Source organism: Pteropus vampyrus, unplaced genomic scaffold (genome assembly GCF_000151845.1).
Source record: "Pteropus vampyrus isolate Shadow unplaced genomic scaffold, Pvam_2.0 Scaffold461, whole genome shotgun sequence".
In the NCBI taxonomy this organism is placed as follows: domain Eukaryota; kingdom Metazoa; phylum Chordata; class Mammalia; order Chiroptera; family Pteropodidae; genus Pteropus; species Pteropus vampyrus.
The window spans coordinates 1,403,849-1,428,873 of NW_011889242.1; the positions used below are offsets into that span (position 1 = coordinate 1,403,849).

At 49.8% G+C, this 25,025-nt stretch overlaps 1 protein-coding gene across 7 annotated transcripts in view; it reads right to left on the reverse strand.

Moving 5' to 3' along the window:
• The window catches only part of INPP4A (inositol polyphosphate-4-phosphatase type I A), an 87,288-nt gene that overhangs the window by 54,892 nt on the left and 7,371 nt on the right, over positions 1 to 25,025 (reverse strand). For all 7 annotated transcript variants that reach the window (XM_023524308.1, XM_023524310.1, XM_023524311.1 and 4 more), the window contains exons 2-4: positions 5,266 to 5,336; positions 4,142 to 4,355; positions 3,435 to 3,479 (exon numbers count right to left, since the gene is read on the reverse strand). In XM_023524308.1, coding sequence (XP_023380076.1) covers positions 3,435 to 3,479; positions 4,142 to 4,247 — 151 coding nt within the window. In that variant the 5' untranslated portion in view covers positions 4,248 to 4,355; positions 5,266 to 5,336. The remainder of the gene's footprint in view (positions 1 to 3,434; positions 3,480 to 4,141; positions 4,356 to 5,265; positions 5,337 to 25,025) is intronic.

A 25,025-nucleotide genomic window follows, 5' to 3' on the forward strand; every position in this document is an offset into this window, starting at 1 on the left:
TGTATCTAATTAATATGATGGTATTGTTCTTATTGATTTGTCGCATCAGAAATGTCCTGGTTTCTGTTACAGGGGTGGGGATTTTTAACTGTTATGTTAACTCTCATCTTCTCTCTATGCTCAGTTTAGCCCAGTTTTTGTAGTTAAACCCACATTCTGCATTGTGGAAGTTAAGTGAATATTATTCATTATAAGCACGTGGGGCTTCCTTCACTCTCTCCCACGTTGGACCCTGTTTCCTAGGCCCCATGTCTTCCGTTTCCTCAAGTCATCCCCTCTTCAGAGTGAAGCCCATCTGCCACCAACTTCCAGAGAAAGGGTATGGGGGAAGCAGGTTTACCTGAGACACTTAAGCTGAAGCAGGTCCCTTCTACCCTCATATCTGACAGACAGCCTAGCTGACCACAATTGGAAACACCTTCCAGCCAAGTCTCCAATGCCACTAAGGTCTCCACACTGGCTGTATCCCTGACCCTTGGATGTGACCATTTTCTTTCTTTTCCGGAAGTTTTTAGATTTTTCCTTTGATTTCCAGTGCTCTGAAACTCCGCCATGATGTGCTCTGAAGCTCCGCCTTGATACAGTCCCTGTCACTGTATCGGGCAGGCCTGGGGGGCATTCCTCGGTGCCAAAAGACCCCTTGTGTTATTTCTTGGTAATCTCCCCCCTTACATCCTTTTCTATTTTCTCTTCTCAGTGTGAGACCTCCCGAACTTGCTCTCTAATTTTCCATTTCTATTTCTCTCCCATTTTCTATTTGCGTTTAAATTTTTACTTTCCGGCAAGTAATAACAAATAGTAGAAAGGATGCAAAGAAAAAGGAAGCCTTATACACTGCTGGTGGGACAGCCACTATGGAAAACAGCATGGAGGTTCCTCAAAAAATTTAGAATTGATCTACCGTATGATCCAGTAATTCCTCTACTAGGTATTTAACCTAAAGACTTGAAAACTCATATCCAAAACGATATTTGCACACCAAGGTTCGTAGCAGCATTATTTATGGTGGCTAGGACATGGAAGCAACTGAAGTGTCCTATGATAGATGACTGGATGAAGAAGCTGTAGTAGATGTATACAAGGGAATATTACTCAGCCCTAAGAAGAGATGAAATACTGCTATTTGTGACAACATAAATGGACTTCGAGATAATCATGCTAAGCGAAATAAGCCAGACAGAAAAAGTTGAAAACCACATGATACCACTTATATGTGGGATATAAACCTAAAAGCAACAAATGAACAGGACAAACAAACAGAGACTCATGGAGATGGACAAGAGACTAGTGATTACCAGACGGTAGGGGGAAAAGGGGAAGAGGAGAGGTAAATGGGGAAAAAGGGGTCAAATATGTGGTGACAGAAAGAAAACTAACTGTGGGAAGTGAACATACGTTGTAAATATATAATACGCCTTACTGTTAAAATGTACAGCTGAAACTTACTGGATTTCGTTAACCAATGTCACCACAGAAAAACAAATTAATTAACCATCAAAAAAATTTTTACATTCTGGGGTAATTCCTTGAATATCTTCCAATGTTTATTGAATTTTTAAATATTTTCTATCCTATTTCAAATTGCTAAGATTATCCATGTTCTGCAACTGTTCTTTTCTTCTTTAGAGTATCCTATTCTTGTTTGATGGATCATATTCTCTTAAGGATATAAATTATAATTTATATATATTAAATATAGAATTATGTATATACGAAATATACATTAACTATATCTACATAAATATACAATTTATGTACAACCCATCTGTCTGTCCATCAGCAGGAGAATGAACTACAGTTGACACACACAATGAACAACCACACAGCAAGGAAAGGAATGAGCTGCTGACCCTCACAACATGGCGAGCCTCAGGGGTGTGGTGCAGAGTAAAAGAAGGCTGTGTGATGTAGGGTTCCATTTACTCAGGAGGCAGAATATGTAGTGACAGGAATCCGGTCAATGGTTGCCAAGAAGTGAAGGTGAGGACTGGCAGGAAAGGGGACAGGGAAGGCTTTGGGGTGATGGGAAGGTTCTGTGTCTTGACAGTGGTGGTTACATGGATGTGCATGCTTATCAAAACTCACTGAATGGATACGTTTTACATATAAATCATACTCAATATTGATTTAAAACAAAATGAAAGAACAGTCAGAGATCACACAACCTTTGTAGAAGGCTCGCAATATGAAAGAAAAAACAGAACTTGGAAGAAGCAGAGAGATTGAAGAAAATAAGAAGAAAATGTCAAAGAAATTATACATCGAAGAAATGATACACCGTACAGTTTGTGTTTCTGTTTCTTATTCTTCTTGATGTTTGGGAGAATATAAGATAAGGGGGCAAAAATATGCTCGCTCTCTGCTGTGACACTGGGAGTCTCTGGGCTGGTATTCAATCTGTAAAGAGCTATGAGGATCTAAGTGGGGTGGCAGGCTTGTGTCCTGCAGCCCTCACTCAGCTCCTGCCCTGGCCCCGGCCCCAGCCACAGCCACAGCCACAGCACTCAGCACAGCACTCTGTCCCCACTGCAGCCCCAGGTCGGGCTGGGAAAACTGTAACTTGTTTAGGAGTATTTACCCTGAAATGGGAACATTTTCTAAAAGTTTAACGTTAACTTCACAACAATGCTTTTCTATTTTTGTGGGTTTAGCAATTTGTCAAAGTCTCTCTGTTTTCTTTGGACCACCATGAGCTTCTTTGTCTCTCAAATGGCAACACCCCAAATAACACATGAGGAAACCCGTCCAGTAAGGTCAAGGGCAGGCTCGAGGCCACGCAGTTCATTTGCAGCACAGTCTGGACTACATTTTAGGTCATCTGACTCCCCAAGAGGTGCTTCTTTATGTTACACACACATCCTGGACACCGATGTCTGGACACTGATCAATGCTGACCACCATCCAGGGAATAAGTGAAGGGGACAGGACTGCCAGAGAGCGTGGGCTCCAGATGAGAAGCATCATGGTGGCTGACCCCACTCTGCTCTCCAACCTCCTGGGCAAGCTGCAGTAATGCCACACTTCCCTGATCCCAGAGCTGGTACATTCTCTCTCTGATGTCCCTGAGGGGTGGGCACGCAGGTTATCACCTGCACAACGAAGGTTAGAGATTCAAACACACAGGACCTCACAGCCAGGAGCTGACACCGCTGGCCTTAAGCCTGTTTTCTCACCTATCAGGCCCCTCCTGAATGAGTGGGAGGAAAGGAGGGGAGGCCTCTGTGCAGCTCCAGGGGCTCCCCATGGCCAGACCTGCAGGCGTGCTGCCCCAGGCCCCCCACTCACAGAGAGTCCACTCCGATCTCCAGCTTCACCTCCTTGGAAACGCTTCAGCAGCAGTGGCGGCAGCAAGTTCTCTGAGACAACCTTGGACCAGCAGTCATGATTTTGTTTTTGAGCAACACATATTAAAAAAAAAATTTAAAGACACCTACCTAAGCTGAATTCTAAAATGGGCTCATCTGGATCTTGCAGGTTTCCTGAATAAAAGAGAAATGCCAGAAAAAAGTTATCCTTAGTAAACTTTTCCCTGCATTTAGATTTTATGAAGAAGACGAAAAAAAAACCCTGATACACTTGTAATCATTTCACAATATATGTAAATCCAACCATCATGCTATACACCTTAAACTTACACAGTGACGTAAATTGATTACCCATCAGAAAACTGGGGGAAACCCCAACACTCTATTTTTCCCTCAAAAACCTGTTGTACAAGATGATTTCTTCATTTTCTAAACATGCCGTTTCCAAATTCCTAAGAAGTCTCAGACCCATGGCCATATAGCTTCCTCCTTGGGCTATACATGCACAACAGGGAGGGTCTGTGCTGTGGTCTGGGCGCTGGCCAGTCCAGCCCTGTGACCTTTGGCACAGCACCTACTGCAGGATGGGCCACACAGCTGTCTGTCCGAGCAGGACACCTGATGTGGGCAGGGCCCCATAAAGCAGTTCCCAGGAGGAGTACTAACTTCCCTTGCCTATTCTGACTCAACCAGAGAATGCCAGAGCAGGGCACCCACCAGCCGGGGGCGGTCACTAGGGGTTCAGCCTGGCTGGCCGCTGGGTGCCCTAGGAGGCATGCTTGTCCCTTCGAGCGTGGCTGCAGCGTAGGGCCCGCCAGGAGCCCTGTAAGGCTCACCTGCCAGAGAGAGGCCAAGCATGTCAGCTGCCACATCGATGGTGGAAGCCCGCTGCATCGCACGGGCCCTGGTGCCATGGCGAGGGCTGTGCTCTCTTGCTGTCATGATGTCATTGGTGATGACAAGCTTCCTGTTCCTGGGTCAGACCACACCTGATTCCCCGGGAAGTGCTGTCACCTGGCAGCACACCTGTTCCCTAAGGTGGCAGTAGTCCTGAGAAATAGAAACAAACACTGGTAAGACACAAGCGATAGGGAATGAGGCCCTGCTCTCGCAGACAGTAAGTGACGGAGCATGGGCAGGGCCGAGAAGCCAGGGTCCCCGCATGGGAGGAGCCATGGTGGAGTCTGATGGCCAAGGTCCCTTCAGTCACCTCTCCCTCTGCACTCGCTAGCACACCCTCACACACATACCACATACCACACACCACACACACGCTATGGGGCCCGTGCAGAAACCATGTTCTCTCCAAGGACATGACGCATGAAATAGTGTCATTCATGCAAGCACAAGATATGGCTTCTGAGATTTTCTTGCTTGCTTTATTATGCTTTTCTGTTGGCAAATCTCATAGAATCTCATAAGAATTTAAACCAACTCACTACACTCTCTTTTAGAAGGGAAGAGATGCGTAAAAGGGCTTGTCATCCACCAGTTGTAGCATGGCGGGACACGGGAGGGACAAGGCACATACATCTGCAGCCCTGCCCTCTGTCTTTCCATAGCTGCAGACACCTCACGTCTTGGTCTGGGACTCTCTTTTCTGCAGAACACGTAGGTGATAATCTACACCTAACGAAGGTGGCTGTGCCATGTGGTGATATGCAGTCTGTGCAGAGACCTGCTGCAGGCCGGATCACATAGCACAGAACTCACATTCTGCTCTGAGAATTGGGGTGACAACAAGAAGTGACTTTCATGTTTTTCCAGCTATAATTCCTGCTGTATCTAGAAGGACCCACCACCCTTTAAAAGTTAAGATAATTAGACTGAGCAATAAGGCTGGTTTTAAAAAGCCTCTCAGAGGCCTCCATACACCCAGATACCCGTCTCCTCAGCGTGTGCCAACACCTGGGCACCCGAAAGGCCTGTGCTCCCCTCTGGAATTCATCCAGCGACTTACTGGACATGTTTGTTCTTGGACTAGCAGAGACACATGATGTTTCTTCATAGGAGCACATCCAAGTCCATTATCTAAAAACAGAACACAAACTTAACATGCTGCTCAGCATGCACGACGTGCTCAGAAACACGTATTATTACATATACGCTGTGATTTCATGGGGAGCCAAGGGCTGCTACGTGCTCCTTTGAGCTCCACACACCAATCTAAAGTTTTGGCTCAAAAACAAGGGTTTTGCTCGGAGCCCAAAAGAATGAGAACTAGAAAGTAGACATTCTATCGCCATCCAGGGCTGGTCCAGGGGATTCGGTCCAGCCCTGAAGAGCCAGCTGGGTGGCTGGGTGTGGCTGAGGGACAATGTGGGGTTAAGGACATGAGTCCCAGTCTCCCTGCTCACAAACCTCAGGCTTGGACCCTCTGAGGCTCTGCTTTCTGGTGTCTGAGATGACGCTAACTGTTCCCACATCACAGGTCTGCAATGAGTACCAAACATGCCACAGCGGTGGAGGCTCTCCAAACTCAGCTGGGCTCCCACATGGGTGTTGCAACCTGGCCCGGGGGCACCTCCCTGAGGAGCAGAACATGGCCCTTACTGGGTTCCAGCACTGCTGGGGGCCATGGGGATGGACCTCGGGCCCAGTGCCATCTGAAACTGCTGGGCCTGGGGTGAAGCTGATGGGAAGAGCAGTGTGCTCGGCCCTTGGGCAAACTCAGTCCCTTGTACAGTGTGCTCCCAACCTCCCCCTGCAGCATCCAGGGACCTCTAGCCTGGGCACCTCAGCAGAGAGGGTGGGAGTCACAGAAATAGTTACCCAGGGGAAGATTCACCAGCTTGCCAACATCAAAAGGCACGCAAGTAAAAAATGTGCAATGAAATTGGTGAAGACTGGGGAAAAGTGCTTACAGTACTAAAATCTGTATTTTACAGTGATGTACACACATCAACCAAAAAAATTCCCTAAAAATCCAAGTGGCAAAACTTATGAATTCATAAAATAGAAATGCACATGGTAAACATTTTGAAAAGCGACCAAACTCATTTAAAATAATGAAGGCAATGCTAAACACATCTAAATTAACTAAGTTAGAACTCCAAAAGCTGTCTGTCTGTTCTACTGAGAACATGCTCTCCTGGAGACCTGGGGGGACTCTGCAGGGCCCTCCTATATGCCGAAGACACTTCAGTGGTCCGAGCATTTCAGGAAGCAACCCAAAATCACTTATCAAAATTTGTCCACAACAAATTCTCGTCACTAATCCAGAAATGCTTATTGTAGCATCACTTATAACAGCAAACACTGGAACCGGCCTAAGTGCCCGGGGGCAAGTGAGTGCATCTGGAACACACTGTTATGTGGCTGTTGATGAGATCGTAATAGAGCGAATAAACATATGGAAAGTCCTTCAACCTCATTAGTCATCAGGAAAATGCAAACTGGATCCATGAGATGCTTCTGCACACCCAGCCGAACAGCTAAAATGAAAAGACAGACGATACCTAGTGCTGGCAAGGACGTGGATTAAAGGAACCAGACACACTGCTGGAGGAGTCAATGGCACAGCCACCCTGGGAAGTGTAATGTCCTCTCAAGCTGACTCACATCTGCCCTGTGACCCGGAACTCCTAACATAACAGCAGATTCACGCCCCTCCAAAGGTGTGAATAATGTTTCCAGCAGGAACGTTCATAAGTGATAAACTAGAAATGACCCCAACATCCATCAACAGCACAATGGACAATAAAAACACCCAAGATGCCCAGGAGCAACACCAGGGGAGGAGCCGGAAAGCAGGGTACCCAGGCCTTTCGCTTCTGTGTGTCTGGGCACAGCGAAATGAGCCTGTGGTGTCAGGGTCAGGAGGCAGTGCCTCTGCGGGGCCAGCACTGACCAGGGTGCGAGGGGGTCTGGGGACCCTGGGTGCGCTCTGCCTCCGACCTGGGTGCTGGCTCCATGAGTGAGTTCTCCGTGTGAACCCCACCATTGATTTCACCCCTCAATAAAGAGATTCTTTAATTCTTTCAGCGACTGTAATAGACAACACAGCATGAAAACATGTTTATGTCAGCTCTGCATCATGTGTTTTTAATTAAATATTCCACCTGGGCTCTGGTTATAGCCATTTAAAAAGATGTGACACAGCGGGAACATGCCAGCACGAGGCCACATCAAGATATTGGCCGTGTCTGGGGGCGTGACCGTGGGTAACTGCTTCCTTTCTTGGCTTACTGTCACCCCCTTGCATCACTGAAAGTTGCATCTGTGTTGGCCAGAGGCAGAGGCGGCACCTTGGGCGTGAATCAGCCTGGGGAAGGCGCTCCTCCCTCTTGAACCTTTTCCTGGCTACAGTCACCCCTCCATCTTCACTTGAGACAGTAGAGACGGGCCACTTAACAGGGCCAATCTGTACCCCGACATCTCAACCACCCAAGGCACCCTCCCATCCCCTGTTCCTCCTCCACTTGCGGGGTCCCTGCCTACTCTACCAGCCTGTCCCTTCCCCCAAGAGGGTGGTTAGTGAGATTATAGGCATGAGATTCTAGGGATAGAAATGCTTAATGGGGAACAGACTAACTTCATACTTGATAGAGTTTATAGATCAGAGAAGCTTTTAGGTCAAAAGACTTTAGAAGCCACTTTGTGTTACTTGGGGGCATTTAATTAGAATTTGCAATTTAAGTCATCGAGACCCAGAACAGGAAGCTCATTTACAGAGCTGAACTCGATTCCCTCATTAGTCACATTAATTTATGGTAACTTGCCAAGGACTCCTATACCCATAGTCCCCGTGTCTCCTCACAGCCCTGAGTGAGGACTTGAGCTCATTAGAAGGAAAACCACACTTCAGTGACAGAGGACGGGGGTGGTGGGGCTGCTTGGGGACTGCGCGGGAGAGCAAGCAGAAGGAAGGAAGCACAACTCGTGAGACTAAATGCCTTGTCTCCTCGCTCTGTGAGACACGTGGCTCCTTCTGACAAGAGGACACAGGCCATCCAATCAACAGCAAACCCCAAAATGTCTTTCGATCTGTGTGGGGGCAGGGAGATGGTGGCTGAGGGGGCATAAGCAAGGCAGAGAGAGAGATGTTCTGAGTCACACAGGCCTGTGGGATGAGTGAGGTGGGCGATTACTGTCAGAGCTTCTTCAGAACCATCCTGCCCTCCCCTCCATGGAGAACAAGGACCCTCAGGCCGGGGAGGGGCCTTGGCAGCCAGCTTGGGAAGCTCTTGACCACCATGCTGAGCTGGCGAGGAGGATGGACCCCATGGAGGCACAGGGTGGGCTCTGGGAGACAGCCCATGGTAGAAAGCCTAAGCACAGTTGGCCACTATCCCTGCCCTCTGCAGCCCACCTACCCTGTCGCTATCACAGCAGGAGCCAAAAGGCCAACAGCGACCCTGCCCTGGGTCTCGGCTCTCCAACTCAGGCAGCATGAGAGAAAGTCGGAGAAAGGGTGAGTGAGTGGGAATGAATCAGCAGTGTGGGGAGGCAGCTACTTCAGGCGTCAGAAAGAGGAAGGGCTTTCTCCGCAAACCCCCAAGCCCAGGACAGACAGGGTCACAGAGCGATGTGGCATCGCACCACTCACTGGCACCAAAATCCACAGGTAGGTAAGAACCCGGGAGCCGGTGTCGCCTCTGCAGGAAACTGGCCCTGCACACGGCTCTCCGCAGAGGTACCCTGAAGTAGGCACCACCAGCCTGTTCCCCCAGCACCGCACTTCCTTGTTTGACCGCGGATGGCCAGCTGGCTCCTGTGTCTTACAAATCCAGACCTCGCTCCCTGCAGCTCCCATGTCCTCCTGGGCACAGAGACCAGGTATTCTGACATACACCTACTGGTGAGCAGATGGCCAATGTGTGCGGCTGCACTTGTTTACAGGGGTCTGACCTTTCCCGGGCACCCAACACCCAGATGACTCCAGCCCGTCGGGTTTGGGGGGCTGTGGGGCTGAGTGCAGAGGGTGCACACCAGCTGAGGTGGAGATGGGAAAGCCCCCCCGGCCTCCTCCAGCTGTCTCCTCCCTAGACTCCTAGCTGGGTGCAGGGGACTGGGTGGGCAGTCCGAAGGCCCCAGGGTAAGGTGGAGACCCTCGGTGGATGGAAACCAGGTTTCGAGACCAGGTGGAACAGAGTCTCTGCTCCCTACCCCTCCGCACATACAACCAACTGGGTTCAACTTGAGAGACCTAAACCCTCATGTGAAGCCACGCAGACCTTAGGAGTGATGGTTACAGCAGCCAACGTCAGTCACCCTGACTAAAATCTGATACATGCCAGATATGCAATGACTGCTATGCTGAAAACAGAGATTACAACACAGTGCTTGGGAAAGGCTGATGCTCTATTCTCTGGGCGAGGTATGCCCAGTTCACAGGAAGTAGCAGGGAGGACACTGCCACCAGGCTCTAGGAAATATAGGAGCACAGAGAAGGAACAAACCCACTTTAGCAGTAGTCAACCAGACAAATCTTTGTCCCTTGACTCCAGGTCAGGCTCAGGACATGCTGATGTCTCTCGTGCCCCTTCCCTAGCCCAGTATCCCCAGGCCAGGCCTGGACCTCGCCACCCCAGATAGACTCTATGGCTGACATCGGCCTTAATGTTGAGAAAGCGGGTCCTTTAAGGTGGCCCAAGAGCTGCTAATCCAACCAGGAGAGAAAGAGACCCGTCTCTACCACTCAGCATCCAAGATCAGCCTCTGTTCTGTGGCTTCTCTGGAGCCAGTGGCAATGGAAGCTGCCCAGGGCTCTGCTAGACCTTGCCTATACCCTACAAGGGCCTTGGGACCCTTGGGGTTTTGGGGCCACCAATTCCTTGAAGCCCAGCAAATAAGAGAATGACAACAGCATGGGTACAAATCTCGTGACATAGCACAAACCTGGAGGTGGGCACCAAGGGGGCACAGTGCAGCTGCTGCTGACAGGAAGTGAATGGGTCAGAGCCCTGGTGGCTGTGGTAGCAGGGAGGGGCCAGGCCAATGCAGAGGGACAGGACCAGTGTCTCTGGAACGACCGAGTGCTGGGGTGACCTGCACACCGCACGTCAAGACAGCTCATGTTCATTCTGCCCCCAGCAGCGGCCCAGGCCCGCCCCCAGGAGAGGAACACTCAGAACAGGGCGGGACCAGGAAGACAGGCTGCTGACTGTTCCAGAACAAGAGGCAATGGCAGCAGAAACTCCGGCCAACATTTGGAAGGAAGGAATGTGTGTCTCTACAAGACCACTCAGCAATTTAAATGCTATGAGTCGTGTTCTGATGCAAAGAAAATGATGGGGTGGCTGTGGGCAGTGTGTGCCACCAGGGTGAGCAGAACACACAAAACTCCTCCTTTCAGTAAGACAAACCTGAGTGGACACAGTGGAGGTCACCGCCATCTGCTGGCTGTGAGGCAGGGATGGGTCAGCAAGAACAGAGCTAAGGGACAAGCTCTAGGAGGGGAAGGAGCCCGGCTAGAATGCGGTTGGAAGGGTTCCTTTACTTTTATTCGCCCCACTTTGGGGGTTTCTTTGCCCATCAAATGTTCCACCCCTCCGCACCCTCCCCACATGTAAAACACACATGCAGAGCCTGGCGCACAGAGGTGTCAGCCATGCTGGCTTCTCTCCTTGGCTTTTCCTAACCTGCCCTGGTCTGGCCCTGCCTGCCAGCCTGGAGGCTGACCCTCCAGCTCAGTCTATTTACATTTTTAGCCAACTTGCCCGCCCTCTAGACTCCCCGCCCAGATCCAGCACACTCTGCTTGTACTTCAGTTTACAGTGCTCCTGTTTCATAAACCAAAATCTTAGTCCTAAAAGTAATGCCAGGAAGGACATATGAATGGAGGACGGTTCCTGGAGGCAGGGTGGCCTGGTGGAGGCAGCTGGACACTGCCATCAGACCTGGCCAGCCACTGGGAAGTCCTGTCACCTTCATAAGAACTCTGTGCCTCAGTTTCCCCCTGCAAAACAAGGCTATGACTGCTGATGGAAGGGACCTGTGGCCCCCAATCAGAGAGGGGAATGTGGAAGGAGACCCCGCCCCAGCCCCCTAGGGAAAAGGAGAGGTCCATGAAGACCATGCTCTTGAGAAGTGGTGCTCCATTCCTCCTGTTCGCTAAGCCCTGCTCTCTGCCAATGACACTGAACAGGCAGCAGTGGCAATGAGTACACCCAATTAAATTACCTAACCTGCCTCATTCATTTGGTGAATGGGGTGGCCGATATGAAAAATGCCTTAACCCAGACTCAGATGAACATCTTGGCATTCTAAGGGGGGATCAGTCACCGTGGATGGGCCATGGATGCCCCTCTCAACAGCAGGCAGGCCAAGTGCCCTGAGCAGGACAAGCCCAGACTGCTCCAGCTTCCCCTCAACCCCCTCCTCCGGTCCCTCAGTGTCCCCATCTCAGTCACTGGCAACTCCATCCTTCCACTGCTCTAGCCAAGGAACAAAATGAGTATGGGTCCTGGCTTCCTTGTCCCGTCGCACCCCATGCCCAAGCCATTGACTCTAACTTCCCAGAGGCCCAGACTTCGACCCGCCTCAGCCCCGCAGCCCCTTATAGCCCCCTGATCATCTCCACGCAACACTGGCTCCAGCACTGGCCTCTCTGCTGCTGAGCCGTCCCTAGCCGGCCACCCTCTGCGAGAACAACAGAGGACAGCTCCCTTACATCTTATCTGTCCTTCCTAAAGTCAGCTTCTCCAGTGTGGTCAGGTTAGTTTTAAACTGTTGCTCGGCCCCTGGTGGTTTACCCACAAACCATAGGACATCAGGGCTTTTCTGCAGGAACCAGTTTGACAATCAGTCACCCTGAGAGACATGCTTAAAGGCGCTTGTGCTGAGCAGCAGGACAGCAGATCCGGGCCTGGGGGCCGGCTCCTGGGAGACACGTGGTAACAGCAAGCAAGTGTGCCATCAGGAGGTGCCTGCCACTGTGGGTTGCTGGCTGTCCCTGGGCCACCTCAGCCAGAACTAGGCCTCCCACACCCCACACTTTGGCCACTTTTCTTCAGCACCCACATTTTCTCTCATGCTGTTTCTTCTCCACAAACAGGCAGTCCCCTCAACAAACAGGAATCGGGCCTTAGGGACACAGAGATGAACGAGGAAGCTTGGGCAGAAATGCATCACAAGGAATGTAACAAACACATGAACGACAGAGAAGCTGAGGGCCACAGGGGTGCTGCTGTCTGCTTGCCCGGCAGGAGCGCATGGGGCTAGAACCAGGGGCTCTGGAGGCTGATTCTAAGGGTGAAGCAATTCAGTGTCCCTATGAAGGACTCCTCTCATTCCTATGTGCCAGGCTTCATTTGTCACTTGATTATCACATAAGTTCTCGGAACACCATAAAGACAATAGAAACACTGCCCCAAGCACCATGGCCAAGTGCCCTGAGCAGGCAGGCCAAGTACTTATTTCGCACTGGAGACAGTGCAGGTCAGTGTCAATGCCACCGTTCCTGGAAGAAAGACATGTAGGAAGAAATGTCTATGACTGTGGCTCATGTCTAGCTCAACTGTCAACTCAGCCACTTGAAGCCCTCACATAATTAACTGAAAGTTTGCCAGGATGTTGCCCAGGAAGGCCTCTGGGTGGTGCCGCAGAAATCCCCAAACAGGTGTGCAGAGGGGCTGAGGAAAACCCCGGCATTCATCAGCTCTCACAAAGACATGCCATCTCTGAGAGTCACAGAGACGAGGACATGGCATCCCTTTGACCTGTGGGTCAGCTTCTCCCCAAGTGGGGCTCCTTAAAGGCCCCCCAGCATGAAGGGAGGTGTCACTGCAGATTCAGATAGTCCTGCTCCAGCGCACTTACTCAAAGCTTGGTTCCAGGAGCTGCAGCTACATTTCTGGCTGCTGTAGGGCAGGGGGGCTCTGAACCCCGGTACTGGGCAGCTGGTCCCATTCACTGCCTGAGACTGTTCTTTCTCTTACCCTTTCTTTTCCCACCCAAACCCAGGGCTGGAAGGTCTGACCTGGTGCCTGTTTCCACCTTTCCCACCCTGAGCTGGACCCTGACCTCTGCCCCTCGCCCTGCCACCAGGCCTATGCCACTGCAGACTCTGATTCTCTCCTCCCTCCCCTTTGGGAGAATTCGGTCCTTCTAGCCAAGGGGACATCAAGTGTAGGTGTAGCCACCCCTGCCCAAGGCTCCTCAGGCTCACGGTGCCCTCTGGGGGCAATGCCTACACCCCAGCCACAGCAACTCCCTTTGCCCGGGACCGACGGTGTCTCCATTGGCCCCAATGCTCCAGTCCTTGGAGGTGCAGTGACAGGGATGTCATGGGAGGGTGGGATCTACCCCTGCTATGCTGGCCAAAATGCCACACCTGACAACCAGGACATTTGTGCTACAGGCTCGGGAACCCAATTCAGATGAGTTTCAGAAAAAAGGCATGTTTGTCATAAAGGTCTGGTTTTGCAGCACCTGAGCAGGAGTATGACAAAGCACCGGCACAGCATTGGCCACACAGATAGCTTTCTCGGCTGCCCTCCCTTACCCACATCCTTCTCCCTCCCACTCCTGCAAAGGAATGTGCAGACACGTGGGGGACACGAGACAGCTGACAGCCCCCAACTTTAAACTCTCAGCTCTAACCATGGAAAAGTCTGAACGCACAGATTCTGACTCTCTAGTCTGGCTCTACCCAGGGAAGGCTGTATAAGGGTCTAGCTCGGGCCAGGTGCCCTGGCTGAGGTCCCAGTGCAGCGTGAGCACTCCCATGAAACTCATGAGCTTGGTGGGGGTGGCTCCCACAGAGGGGGCAGGGAGACACCCAACAGAATCATCCTAATTCACCACAACTTTTAGTAGCCGAATGGAGAGACCCTACAGCCAATGTTTCTTAAACTTTAAAAAGTCAAGAACTCCCAGTGTTAACTAAATCTTTTTTAGATCGTTTAAAACAGATAACGTAAACTCAGCTATAAACTCTTTTCTTGGCACTCTTAGACTACCATAAAACTGACAAACCCTAACACCTGTGGGCTCACACTTACATGACAACGTGAGGGATGAGGCTGCTGCACAGAAGCCATCACACAAGCATAACCCGCCAGCTCCAGACGGCCTCACCTGCCACGCCTGCCACGCCTGCCACGCCTGCCACACCTGCCACTCAGCCTGGCCTGGCCTGAGGCCAGAAATGCCCATAGTGGCCACCTACATCCACCCAGCAGCTATCTGGCCCAAATAGCAGTGGTGAGCCTTCACTGTTCCCCAGAAAAGTGAGTTGTCCAGTGTGGCAGAGGAGCGGGGATGTGGGGACATCCCTGGACTATGGACAGGGGTCTAAGGGTCCTAGGTGGTGGGACCCACACATGTGTTTTTGCTCTTTTGCATAAAATCAAGAATTATAGGAGGAAAGTGCAAAGCGCGGCTTTATGGCTTGCTTTGTGAAAGTGCGAGACGAGGGCCCTGGTTACTTCCTGTAGTCCCCTAATGGAGCTCAGTCTGGGGGCCACGGCAGGTGGTAAGCTTGGTAGTGCCCGCCACAGTTCCTGTGTGACGAGCAGCGTCCTTCTCACCTGCCCTCCTCCCTAGTCTGTCTGCAGCATCGTGCTCCTAACACCTGTGTCAGTTCACCTAAAGGACTACATTTCCCACAATGAGCCCAACAGAGGATCGAGAGGAGGCGGCCAAGACGCTCTAGCCGCTCACCTGCCTCAGCGGATGAATCACCTGTCCCGAGATCTTTGCAGACAGAGAACCTCACTGGGAAAGAAGCGGGGTGTGAGCCCCAACGCCACACTGGCAAGTCCCTCTCATGTCCCCTGGCTCGCTTGGTCCTCCTGGCATCTTGCTGCTGGGTGGCTGGGTGGCCATCTGGCAGGTGGGGGCCAGACTCACAACGCTGGGGCCTCATCAAGGTCATAAGCTGTGGAGCAAGTTTGGCCTTGGCCACTCGGCACGCAACCGCCACACAAAGCAGAGTGTGGGCATGCTAACTCAAGCCACGGCTGATACCAGCACTAGGCACAGTCCTGTCCACTGCAGAGGTTCTCATTTCCACACCCTTCCATGTGTATCATTTTAACCTTGCAGTGTCTATTAAAATATTATTTCCTTCCCTCATCCCTTTTCAAGACTCCCTTGGAAGAAAACATTTCAGATCCAAGACTCCAACTCTGAGCACTATCTCCTCAATGTCCCCAGGGCCAGACTTTACTGGTGACTGGGTCTCTGACCCGTCCCCGGCTTTCCGATGCCGGAGGAAACAGCTCTTCCGGAGAGCCGGTAGGAGGGAGTAGCCTCTTTTTTTGCATTGTTCATGTTTGATTTCCTTTTCCTAAGCTAAAATTAAGCTCCTTGAAAAAAACAGTGTCAGTATTTTTGTCAAAATAAATTTCTAAAAAACACAAAAACTTGTGAAGAGGGTAAAGAGACAAAACCTAGCCAACAATAACAGCTAATACTAAAAAAAAAAAAAAATAGATATCAAATGTTGTGTATATCTAAGGGTGAAGACAGGGCATATAGAAAGTGTGTGGAGGTGCACTATTTCGGTGGGAAGACAGAACGGGACACACACGGACCGGAGTCAAAGTCAGGACTGAGACCTGGTTTCCACGGTGATATCAACTCGATTAGCAGGGCTCCTCTGCTATTTCTGTACAAATTCTGTGTTTTGGGGTCATTTCCTTCTCTCTCCTGCTCCCAACAGGTTTTATTCATTCGCTGCAGACCATCCTGGTTCAGTAAGCATAGTTATGTTAAGGTGCTGTGGGAAAGTGTCACTGAGTACCCCAGTTCCCAGTGACAACACCCCCACAGAGGAGAATCAAGCCTGTACCTTGCTGGCCTCAGAAAACTCCCTCGCCCTCTTTCATGCTTGTGAAAGGACAGTGAACAGGTGGGCATGCGGGCAGTGGCTGGACACAAAAACATGGCAGGTCATGTGGGGAAGTGAGGTCCTGACCAAGGCTGGCCCACTCAGAAGACACCAGAGCCCCAAAGAGGTGCTTTGTCTTTCGCTAACCTAACAGCAAAGTTCACTCTTGGAGGGGACCTGGTGTCCACACTGGCTCCAGACCCAGCCCCTAGAGCTCGCTGATGAGATAGCCTGAGGCTACTTCAAGTCCTAGCACCTGAACACTGGCGCCGCACCATGCAGTTTCCACACGGCAGCCTGGCCCCCACCCTGCTCCCGTGGAAGCCTCATCGCCATCACTCCAGCACCTTCACCAGGCGGCTTGCGGCCTGACAGGGCCAGTGCATGCCATGTACATTGTTCCACCAACCGCTGCTGACAGAACAAACAGGACTGACAGTAATTTACAAGTTCCATGACTGGACTCAGGTGGGTCCAGTTTACTTTTATACTCACTAGGGAAGCTGGTTTTCTAATTCAAAGTACCAAAGTTGGCTTCTTGGGAGAATAAAAATAAAAAAAATTCCATACAGGGCTGCAAATGCAAAGCCACAACTACAGATCAATGAAATGCTGGGAAGTCGAGGTTATTTCTGGAGCGAGGCAGTACTCCAGGAGACCGGGGATGCCCTGCCCAGGGCCCCCATGGGTGCAGCACCAGCCAGGCTCATGTTGGCTCCCGTGCCCACCATGGAACGGACAGACAACATCTACAACCAATGCCAAAGGGACAACTCTCTTATCCTGGCAGGTCTTGCGGGGGGTTCCAAAGGTCATTTTCTCATCGGTACAACTGTACCTACAGGCAAAACATGCTCACTAGCTCTGAAGGAAGCATTATTCAACTCTGCGAACAAAAAACAAAAGCCAACATCAATGACCACAAAAGGACCTAGGAGCCCTAGAGTGAGGTGGCCAGGCAACGCCAGCACCACAGCCGCCTTTCACCTTTACGCAAGATGTCCCAGGCAACCTCGGCCTAAGCCATGCAGTGGACAGACTGCAAGAAAGCTGCCAGAACCCACCCCGTCTTTCACTGTGGCCGTGCTCCAGAGGGGTCCCTGAGCTGGCCGTGCTTTTGTTTAGAAGCAGCAGCTAATCATCCAGATAGCCATGTAAATAATGAGAAAAATGTCAAGAAGTGCTTTGATGTTATTTTTTTTCTTCCAACTCTGCAGCTCAGTTCTGAAATGTAGAGAGGACACGAGAACAAAGGCCCCACCAAGGACTCCCTGTCACATGTTATGTGTTAAAGTTACCGCTGCCGAGAGCAGGGGAAGTGAAAACGAATTAAAACCTCTACTTCTGCTTTCACATTTTTAACATCCTCGGCACCTGAGTAATAAAGAGATCAGGGAAAACGTGCCTTAAAAATCCATTTTCAGAGTGGTTCCCATCTTTTACTAGAATAAATTTGTAGAAAAACTAAAAACTGGAAGCTGGCATGTAGCAGGGATATCCTCCAAGCCACCTAGGCCTGGCCTGCCTCAGCACAGAACACTGGCGGGAGGGCTAGGGTGGCAGGCCTCCGCCAATGGGATATTCTCCCCATCAGCCCCACACAGGTGCCACCTGCCACCCCAAGACTGTTCTCCAGCCCACCACCAGGGCTCGGTGACGCCTGGGCTCTTGCACACCCATCAGGCAGGTGTGAACGCATTCATACTTTTCCAGAACACTGTGGGGAAAGGAGCAGACACTGGTGTATAAAGACAGCACAGTCCTGGCTCAGTCAGAGACCCTGCCCCAGGCCGCAGCTCAAGACAGCTATGCAGCTAAAAGCTCTTGCAGCCCCGCCCAGCCACACAGAACCTGGTGCGCCAGCCTGCCCGCCAACCACACTCGAGATGCGGAGAAGTGTCAGGAACACACACGGATCCCCAGTCGGAGCCTTGGGCTCTTGGTCTGATCCGGGTTTTAATTCAGCTACTAGATCTTGGACAAACCACAAACTCTAGGCACTTTGTGTCCCCACTGCCCGCCCCTTACCCCGTTACTGTCCTACATTGGCAGAGTACCAAAAAGGTGTGACTTGTGCTGCTTCTGCTTTCATTTGCTCCTCACAGCAAAGCTCACCTGGCCACAGGAGAACCATCATCCCTGTCTCAGCGAGGACATCGCAGTTCAAAGAAGGAGGTGTCTTGCCCCTGATCACTCTGTGGGCAACCAGCAAGGCTAGGACAAACAGTAAGACTGACTCCACTCTGGTCACCTTGCAGAGTTGGCAAGGACACCTCAGTACTTCTTCAATGACAGGCACTTGGGGTCATGACTTCTACCTGACCTTGTACTACTGTGCAGATTTTTCTTTAAATAAAATTTTTAAATTAAATTTACTACATGTAATATTTTGAACTAATTAATATTTAAGTATATATGTAAACAAATTTAACTAATCAGATTCAAGGTTCACATCCATCCTCAAGTGGCAGATGTGTTCCCTCAGGGGACACTGGGCCTGGAGCAGAGGACACAGAGCACAGCATCCTATCTCTACCCCAAGTACCAACTAGCTGCTTGACTAAGGGAAGGCACAACTCTGCACCAAGTCCTCTGCCACTAAGGAAAACATTCCCACCTCAGAGGTCTGCTGCATATATCAACTAAGAAAGCTGAAGACCTCGAGGTACTATGATAAACTTAAGTGTCACCAGGCCTTGCTAAGGGTCAAGTGAGATACAAAAGCAAAAATGCCAGGAACAGTAGGAGTGAGCATTTAACCCTTTCAGTGACGCGTCCTTTCCGGGTGTGAACAGGGGAAAGGCTTCCCCAGGACCTGGACCTGGCCGGCCAGCGACACCTACTGTGGCTCCACAGAGCCCACCACAGACAGTGACACCACTGGGTACATCTGCACATGGGCCACAGACTGAGGTGGTCATCGACACCCGCCTCCACTGATCACTGTAGGCCGTCCACCCAGCCAAGAAACTGCTGCTTTAAGAAGACTACCCACCCCTTGTCCTTGAAAGCTACAGTGACACACTCAAAAAACTATGTGTGGGGATGGGGGTGTATGTGGGAACTCTCTGTTCAATTTGGCTATGAATCTAAAACTGCTCCAAAAAGTAAAATTTACTCATTAAAAAAAAAAAGACTTCCAGACACGAATTCCCCAGGGCGTTAGCTGTTCTGCCCCAGGAGGTCTAGAGAAAAATGGCGGAATGGGCGGGGGGGGGGGGGGGGGGGGGGGGGGGGGGGGGGGGGGGGGGGGGGCGGGCGGCAAATCGCAGGAGAGCCTGCAAACCAATCTGTGAGGAAGGCTTCTGAGGCATAAACTCTGGAGTTCTGCTGTTCATCAGATTTTGTGGAGCGATATTCTGAAAAGCCTTGAGATTTCAAATGAAGTTAGATAAACTGGGCACTCTGTAGTCTCATACAAGGTCACAAAACAGGGCCAACCATGCGCCCAAGGACAGGCTTGCAGGGACACTGCAGAGCAGTTCTAAAAGTACCAGGTGATCACCGCCCCCAGCATTTTAGGGGGACAGAGGAGGGGACCGAGAGCCAATGCACACTTGGCATTGCCAGGCTGACTGCCGCCGTGCGGTCCTGCTCTGGTGAGCCACTCTGCACGTGGGCCAGACCTAAAGATACCAGGGTGACACGGCCACTCTGATGACTCTGTTGTCAGGCTGGTCATTAAACATATCTGAAGGACGAAGGCAGGGAGAAGGCAACCTGCAGAATTATCTCATGCTGCACTTTTATAATCCTGAGGGTAAGGGCTGCCTCCCGGTCCTTGGCAGGCAGAGCTGGGAACTGTGCTGTGGGTCCCAGGGAAGAACAGGAAGATGCCACATCAGATGCATGCAGAGACGCAATGCCACTGACCAGCTTCCACAACAGAATCTACTTCCCACAGCTCTGGAGGCTGAAAGTCCAGGGTCAAGGTGTCAGCAGGCTGGGTTTCTCCTGAGGCCTCCCTCCTTGGTAGCAGTGGCTAACCTCTCATGTGTCCTCACATGGCCTTTTCTGGGCATCCTCCCTGCTGTCTCATCGTATTGGATCGAGACCCCACCTTTAAGGCCTCATTTAATCTTAATTACCTCCTTAGAGATGCTGTCTCCAAACACTGAGAGTTAGGGCTTCAACATATAGAGCGGGACATGATTCGGTCCTCATGAGATACAACACGTCTTACAGACTATGCCAGGCACCTGTGACCTGATGCACTGCCCCAGTCCAGCACCCAAGTGGGTGGGTGCTGCCAGTGGGAGTCAGGACCAGAGAGGATAAGGCAGCCCACCTTCCTGCTTGCAGAGGGCATGGTGCCCTCTAAGGCAGAGAACCTGAATCCTCCTTCTCCCTTCCCCACATCTGTCTCACTGTGAGGTCATGGCAGGGAGAGCTGGGCCAGCACTTTCCAGTCATCATCTCAGAGTGCTCAGGGCGACCTTACAACATTGGACACCCAATGTCCAAACCTGACCAGCTCAAGGTCACAATGCAGACAGCAGCCAGGACACCCAAAGCCCAGATCCCAAGCTTCCCCCTCACTCCATGCCACCCCCTCATCTGACTACCTACCAGTCAGACCCATCCATGCTCTGAATACAACATTTAAAATATACCTTTGACCAAAGACCCAGAATAAACCAGAGACAGCTGAGGGCTGTCTCCAGAGAGGGTGATGAAATTTCCTTTCATGGAGAATTCCAGAAACAGTCAAACTCTATTATTTAGTTTACATCCTTATAACACAAACCCTTGTAGTAGGCAAGGGCACAGATGTCTCTTTTTGCCCTCCCTTCCTCGTTCACCGCCTCCCTTTGTGCCAGTGCATCACTGCCAATGGTCACTTTCCATCCCTTCACACACCATTCCAGTGATACATGGACTATTATTCCCGTACGCTTCTAGCCCCTCATCCTCCCCTCTGCTCAATTATTTTTATACATATCACATCTGTATATACCACAAACTTAAAAGTGTATTATCATAACTATACATAACTTTGTGTTTTTAAAGACTCTGAGGGAGGAAAAGAAAGCACTTTATGTTTTTAGAGTTTGTTATGTTAACCTTATACTGTTTCTGGTTCTTATCATTGTTTCCTGTGGATTCAAGTTACCTAATGCAGTGTAACTTCCTTATTCCAATAGAGCTTTTCTCCCACTTGCTTCTTTTATGCTATTACTGTCAAACACAGTACTTTTCTAAATGCTATAGGCCCAGCAATATAATTATATACAGGCCTACGATAGATATTGTGGGTCTGGCTGAAGACCACCACAATAAAGCAAATATCACAGCAAAGCGAGTCACATGAATTTTTTGGTTTCCCAGTACACATAAGAGTTATATCTACACTACACTGTGGTCTGGTAAGTGTGCAGCCGCATATGTCTAAATAAACAATGTATACACTTTAATTTAAAAATACTTTATTGTGAAAAAATGCTAACCATCACCTGAGCCTTCAGCAAGTCATAATCTTTTTGCTGGTGGAGGATCCTGTCTTCAATCTGTGCAAAAACAAAACAAAAAACAAAAAACAAAAAAACTCCCACAGTATCCATGAAGCACAGTAAACCGAGTTGGTCCATATATGTATATTACTTTATAAAATTGCTTTTCAAATCACTTAAGGGGAGATTGTGCACACACACTGTCTTTCACAATTGCGTGATTGCCTTCTCTGGCACTGCCTTCCCACATGGGCCTGAACGACCTGCTGTGGTCATTCGCCTTTAGCCCAACGAGCTCCCCTTAGGCTTCCTGCAAGGTGGGTGTGCTGACAACAAATTCTATTTGTTTTTTAATTTGTGAATGTCTTTATTTCACCTTCATTTTTGAGAGAATTTTGCTGGATGTGAGATCCCTGGCGATGGCTCGTTTTTTCTCTCAGGACTTTGTGCCACGCCACTGCCTCTGGTCCCCACTGTTGCTGATTAAGTCAGCTGTTGGTCTTACTGGGATCCCCTGATACAATCTGAGCCATTTTTCTCCAGTGGATTTCAAGATTTTCTTTCTCTTTCAACAAGTTTTGCTAAGATGGGCATGGTTATGGACCTCTTTGTATTTATGTGAGAAGGAATTCACTGTGTTTCTTGGATGTGTAGATAGCTTTTCATCAAATTTGGGAAGTTTTCAGCCATTCTTTTTTCCAATGATTTTTCTATCCCTTTCTCCTCTCCCTTTTCCTCCTAGAACTTGTATTAAGTGTGTCTATTAGTGTGCTTCGTGGCAACTCACATTTCTTTGAGGCTCTGTTCATTTTTTTCATTCCGCTCCCATATCATTTGAACTGCATCATCTCTATCACTCTGTCTTCAAGTTCACTGATTCTGTCTTCTGCTAGTTAACATCTACTATTGCAGCTCTCTAGTGCATTTTACTTTGTAACTCCAAAATTTCCATTCGGTTCCTTTTTGTACTTTCTATATCTTTATTGATATTCTCCAATTGATCAGACATTGTCATCATACCTGTCTTTACTTCTTTATGCATCCTTTCCTTTAATTCTCTGAATATACAGTTGACCCTTGACCAACACAGGGGTTAGCGGCACCAACCCCCATGCAGTTGAAAATCTGTGTATAACTTTTGACTCTACAGTCAGCCCTTCGCACCTGCAGATTCAACCAACTGTGGATCAAAAACAATATTTTCAATCTGCATTTGGGAATCGTGGGTGGAAAACCATGGTTAAGAATGTAAAAATACCATTTTTGATCTGCAGTTGGTTGAATCCACAGATGTGAGACCCACTGATACAAACAGCCAACTGAATTTATTGAAAAAACCCACGTATAAGTGGACTCACGCAGTTCAAACCCATGTTGTTCAAGGGTCAGCTGTATTTATAATGGCTGCTCTGAAGTCTTTGTCTATTGCACCCGATATCAGGGCCCTCTTTTTCTGTTGCTTTTTTCCCCCCATCACACTTTCCTATTTCTTTTCATGCCTTATCCTTTTTTTCTTCAAAACTGGACCTTTTCAACAACATGTGGCAACAGCTCTAAATGGCAGTCCCCACCCCATCAGGGCATGTTTTCATTTGCTTATTTTTTCAGTGAATTGGCCAGATCAATTAGTGGAGTCCACTTCCCCGCCCCCATCTCGGCCTTCCTGGTGTTGTTCCTCAGAGGTGTGCGCAGGCTCCCTGGGGTGAGGATAGTTTTATCAGGGCTCTTTTTCTCTTCCCTGGTCTCCTTAGGCTGCCTGCCTCTGATGCTATCACACCCAGCTGTTAGACTCCATGCATTGCTGGTTGGCTGCTCCACTGGTTTTGACAACGTCCTGGGGCATCCATGGCTGAGCAGCCTGATCTGATTACATATAGGCTTTTTTGTAGGGATAATTGCTGAGGTCAATGTTTGAGGTTTGCTCTGACCCCAGGACAGCTCTTCTTAGGTCTTTCCCTGGTTTTCTCTAGTTCAAAGTTTCAACTGCTACTCTTGTGAAGCTACCACTCTTTTCCATTCTAACTACCAGTCTCCTTGTTTTTGAGAGCATCCTTAGGTTTGAACCTCCCCACACTCCATTATGAATAAATTCAGCACCTCTGGGAGAGCCGCAGAGCTCTCCGTTCTCATAGCCAATGTCTTCGCCTTGGCAAAACCTCCAAGTGACTGCTCTGAAGCTGGGATCAAGAACAATGACCCACCTCTCTGAGAGTGACACCCGTACTTTATAGACAGAGGGCTGGGGGGGCAGGTGGTAGCCTTTGATCTTCTTGGCTTCACTTTCCTGCAGTTGAACCTCTACCCTATGAGCAAGCTGGGGTGACAGAGGACAAATGGGGCCCCAGTCACCTTGCCTTGGTGCAGAGTCTCCACTCTATAAGTACGGCTGGCTACACGTCCCTGAAATTTACCATCTGCAACATGAAGTTTGAGGAGAATGAGAAGTGCTGGCAGCCTGCCCCTTCTAGGGAGATGCTGTACCCCTTGATGGAAACTTAGGGGCAAGGGAGCCAAGTCTACTCGGCCACATCTAGCCAGAGAATAGCTTCTGTCCTGCTGAGCTGGATGGGAAGAAGGGGATCATGACTCAAGTGCCAGAGGCTCTTGCTGGTGTTACTAAGATTTAGTCAATGTTGCTTCATTTGCTGTATACCCTTAGGACAATTCAGTTGTCCCAATATTTTAACTGTTTTCTTAAAACAATTTTCACCAATTATTGTTTTGCTGAGGAGCAGGTCTGCAGACCTCCTAATACTACTATTCCCAAGGTGGACCCCAAGAATACTTAGACTTAATTTCCAACAATCAACAAAACACTACGTGCAAGTTCCTTTTGGTCTAATGCTCCACATTAGGGAAGCTGGCATTAACCAGCAGCATATGAACTCTACACACTATGAGGAAACTCCCTCAGCAGGAACCAAGTCATTTGTTAAAATCACAGTCACCCAGGGGCATATCCTGATTAGCAAGTCACCTGTAAAATGTGAGCAAATGTTACCATGCACGAGAGGTGACCACAGGCCAGATCATAGGGGGTCAAGTAGACAAACCACACGCATCCCTCATAAATAAATACCTTTGAAGCAGGCCCTCTGCACAACGGGGGCACATTTCGTTGCAGGCCACTCAGCTGAGAAGGCCGAGAGCCCAAGGGTTATGCTTTCTGTCTCACCCCATGGGCACCCTCTCCAGAGGCAGCCCTGCTCAGACCTCCCTGGGACCTGACTGTGCTCACCCTAACGAATGCACCTACAGATCGTCTCCTGTGAGCCCTGGTGTCACAGGGGTACACATCCCCGTCCCCACAGCCCAGAGAGATACACACTAGGAACACAGGATGGAAATGGATGGTAAATGACATCAGGTACTGGCCCCGGGGAATAGCACATCAGTAGGGCCTGCCCCTTCAGACAGTAAGAGCCGTTGCAGTCGGGAAACCTCTGGTAGCTGCTTCTGGCCAGAGAGGTATCACTTGGGTGGCAGTTTCTA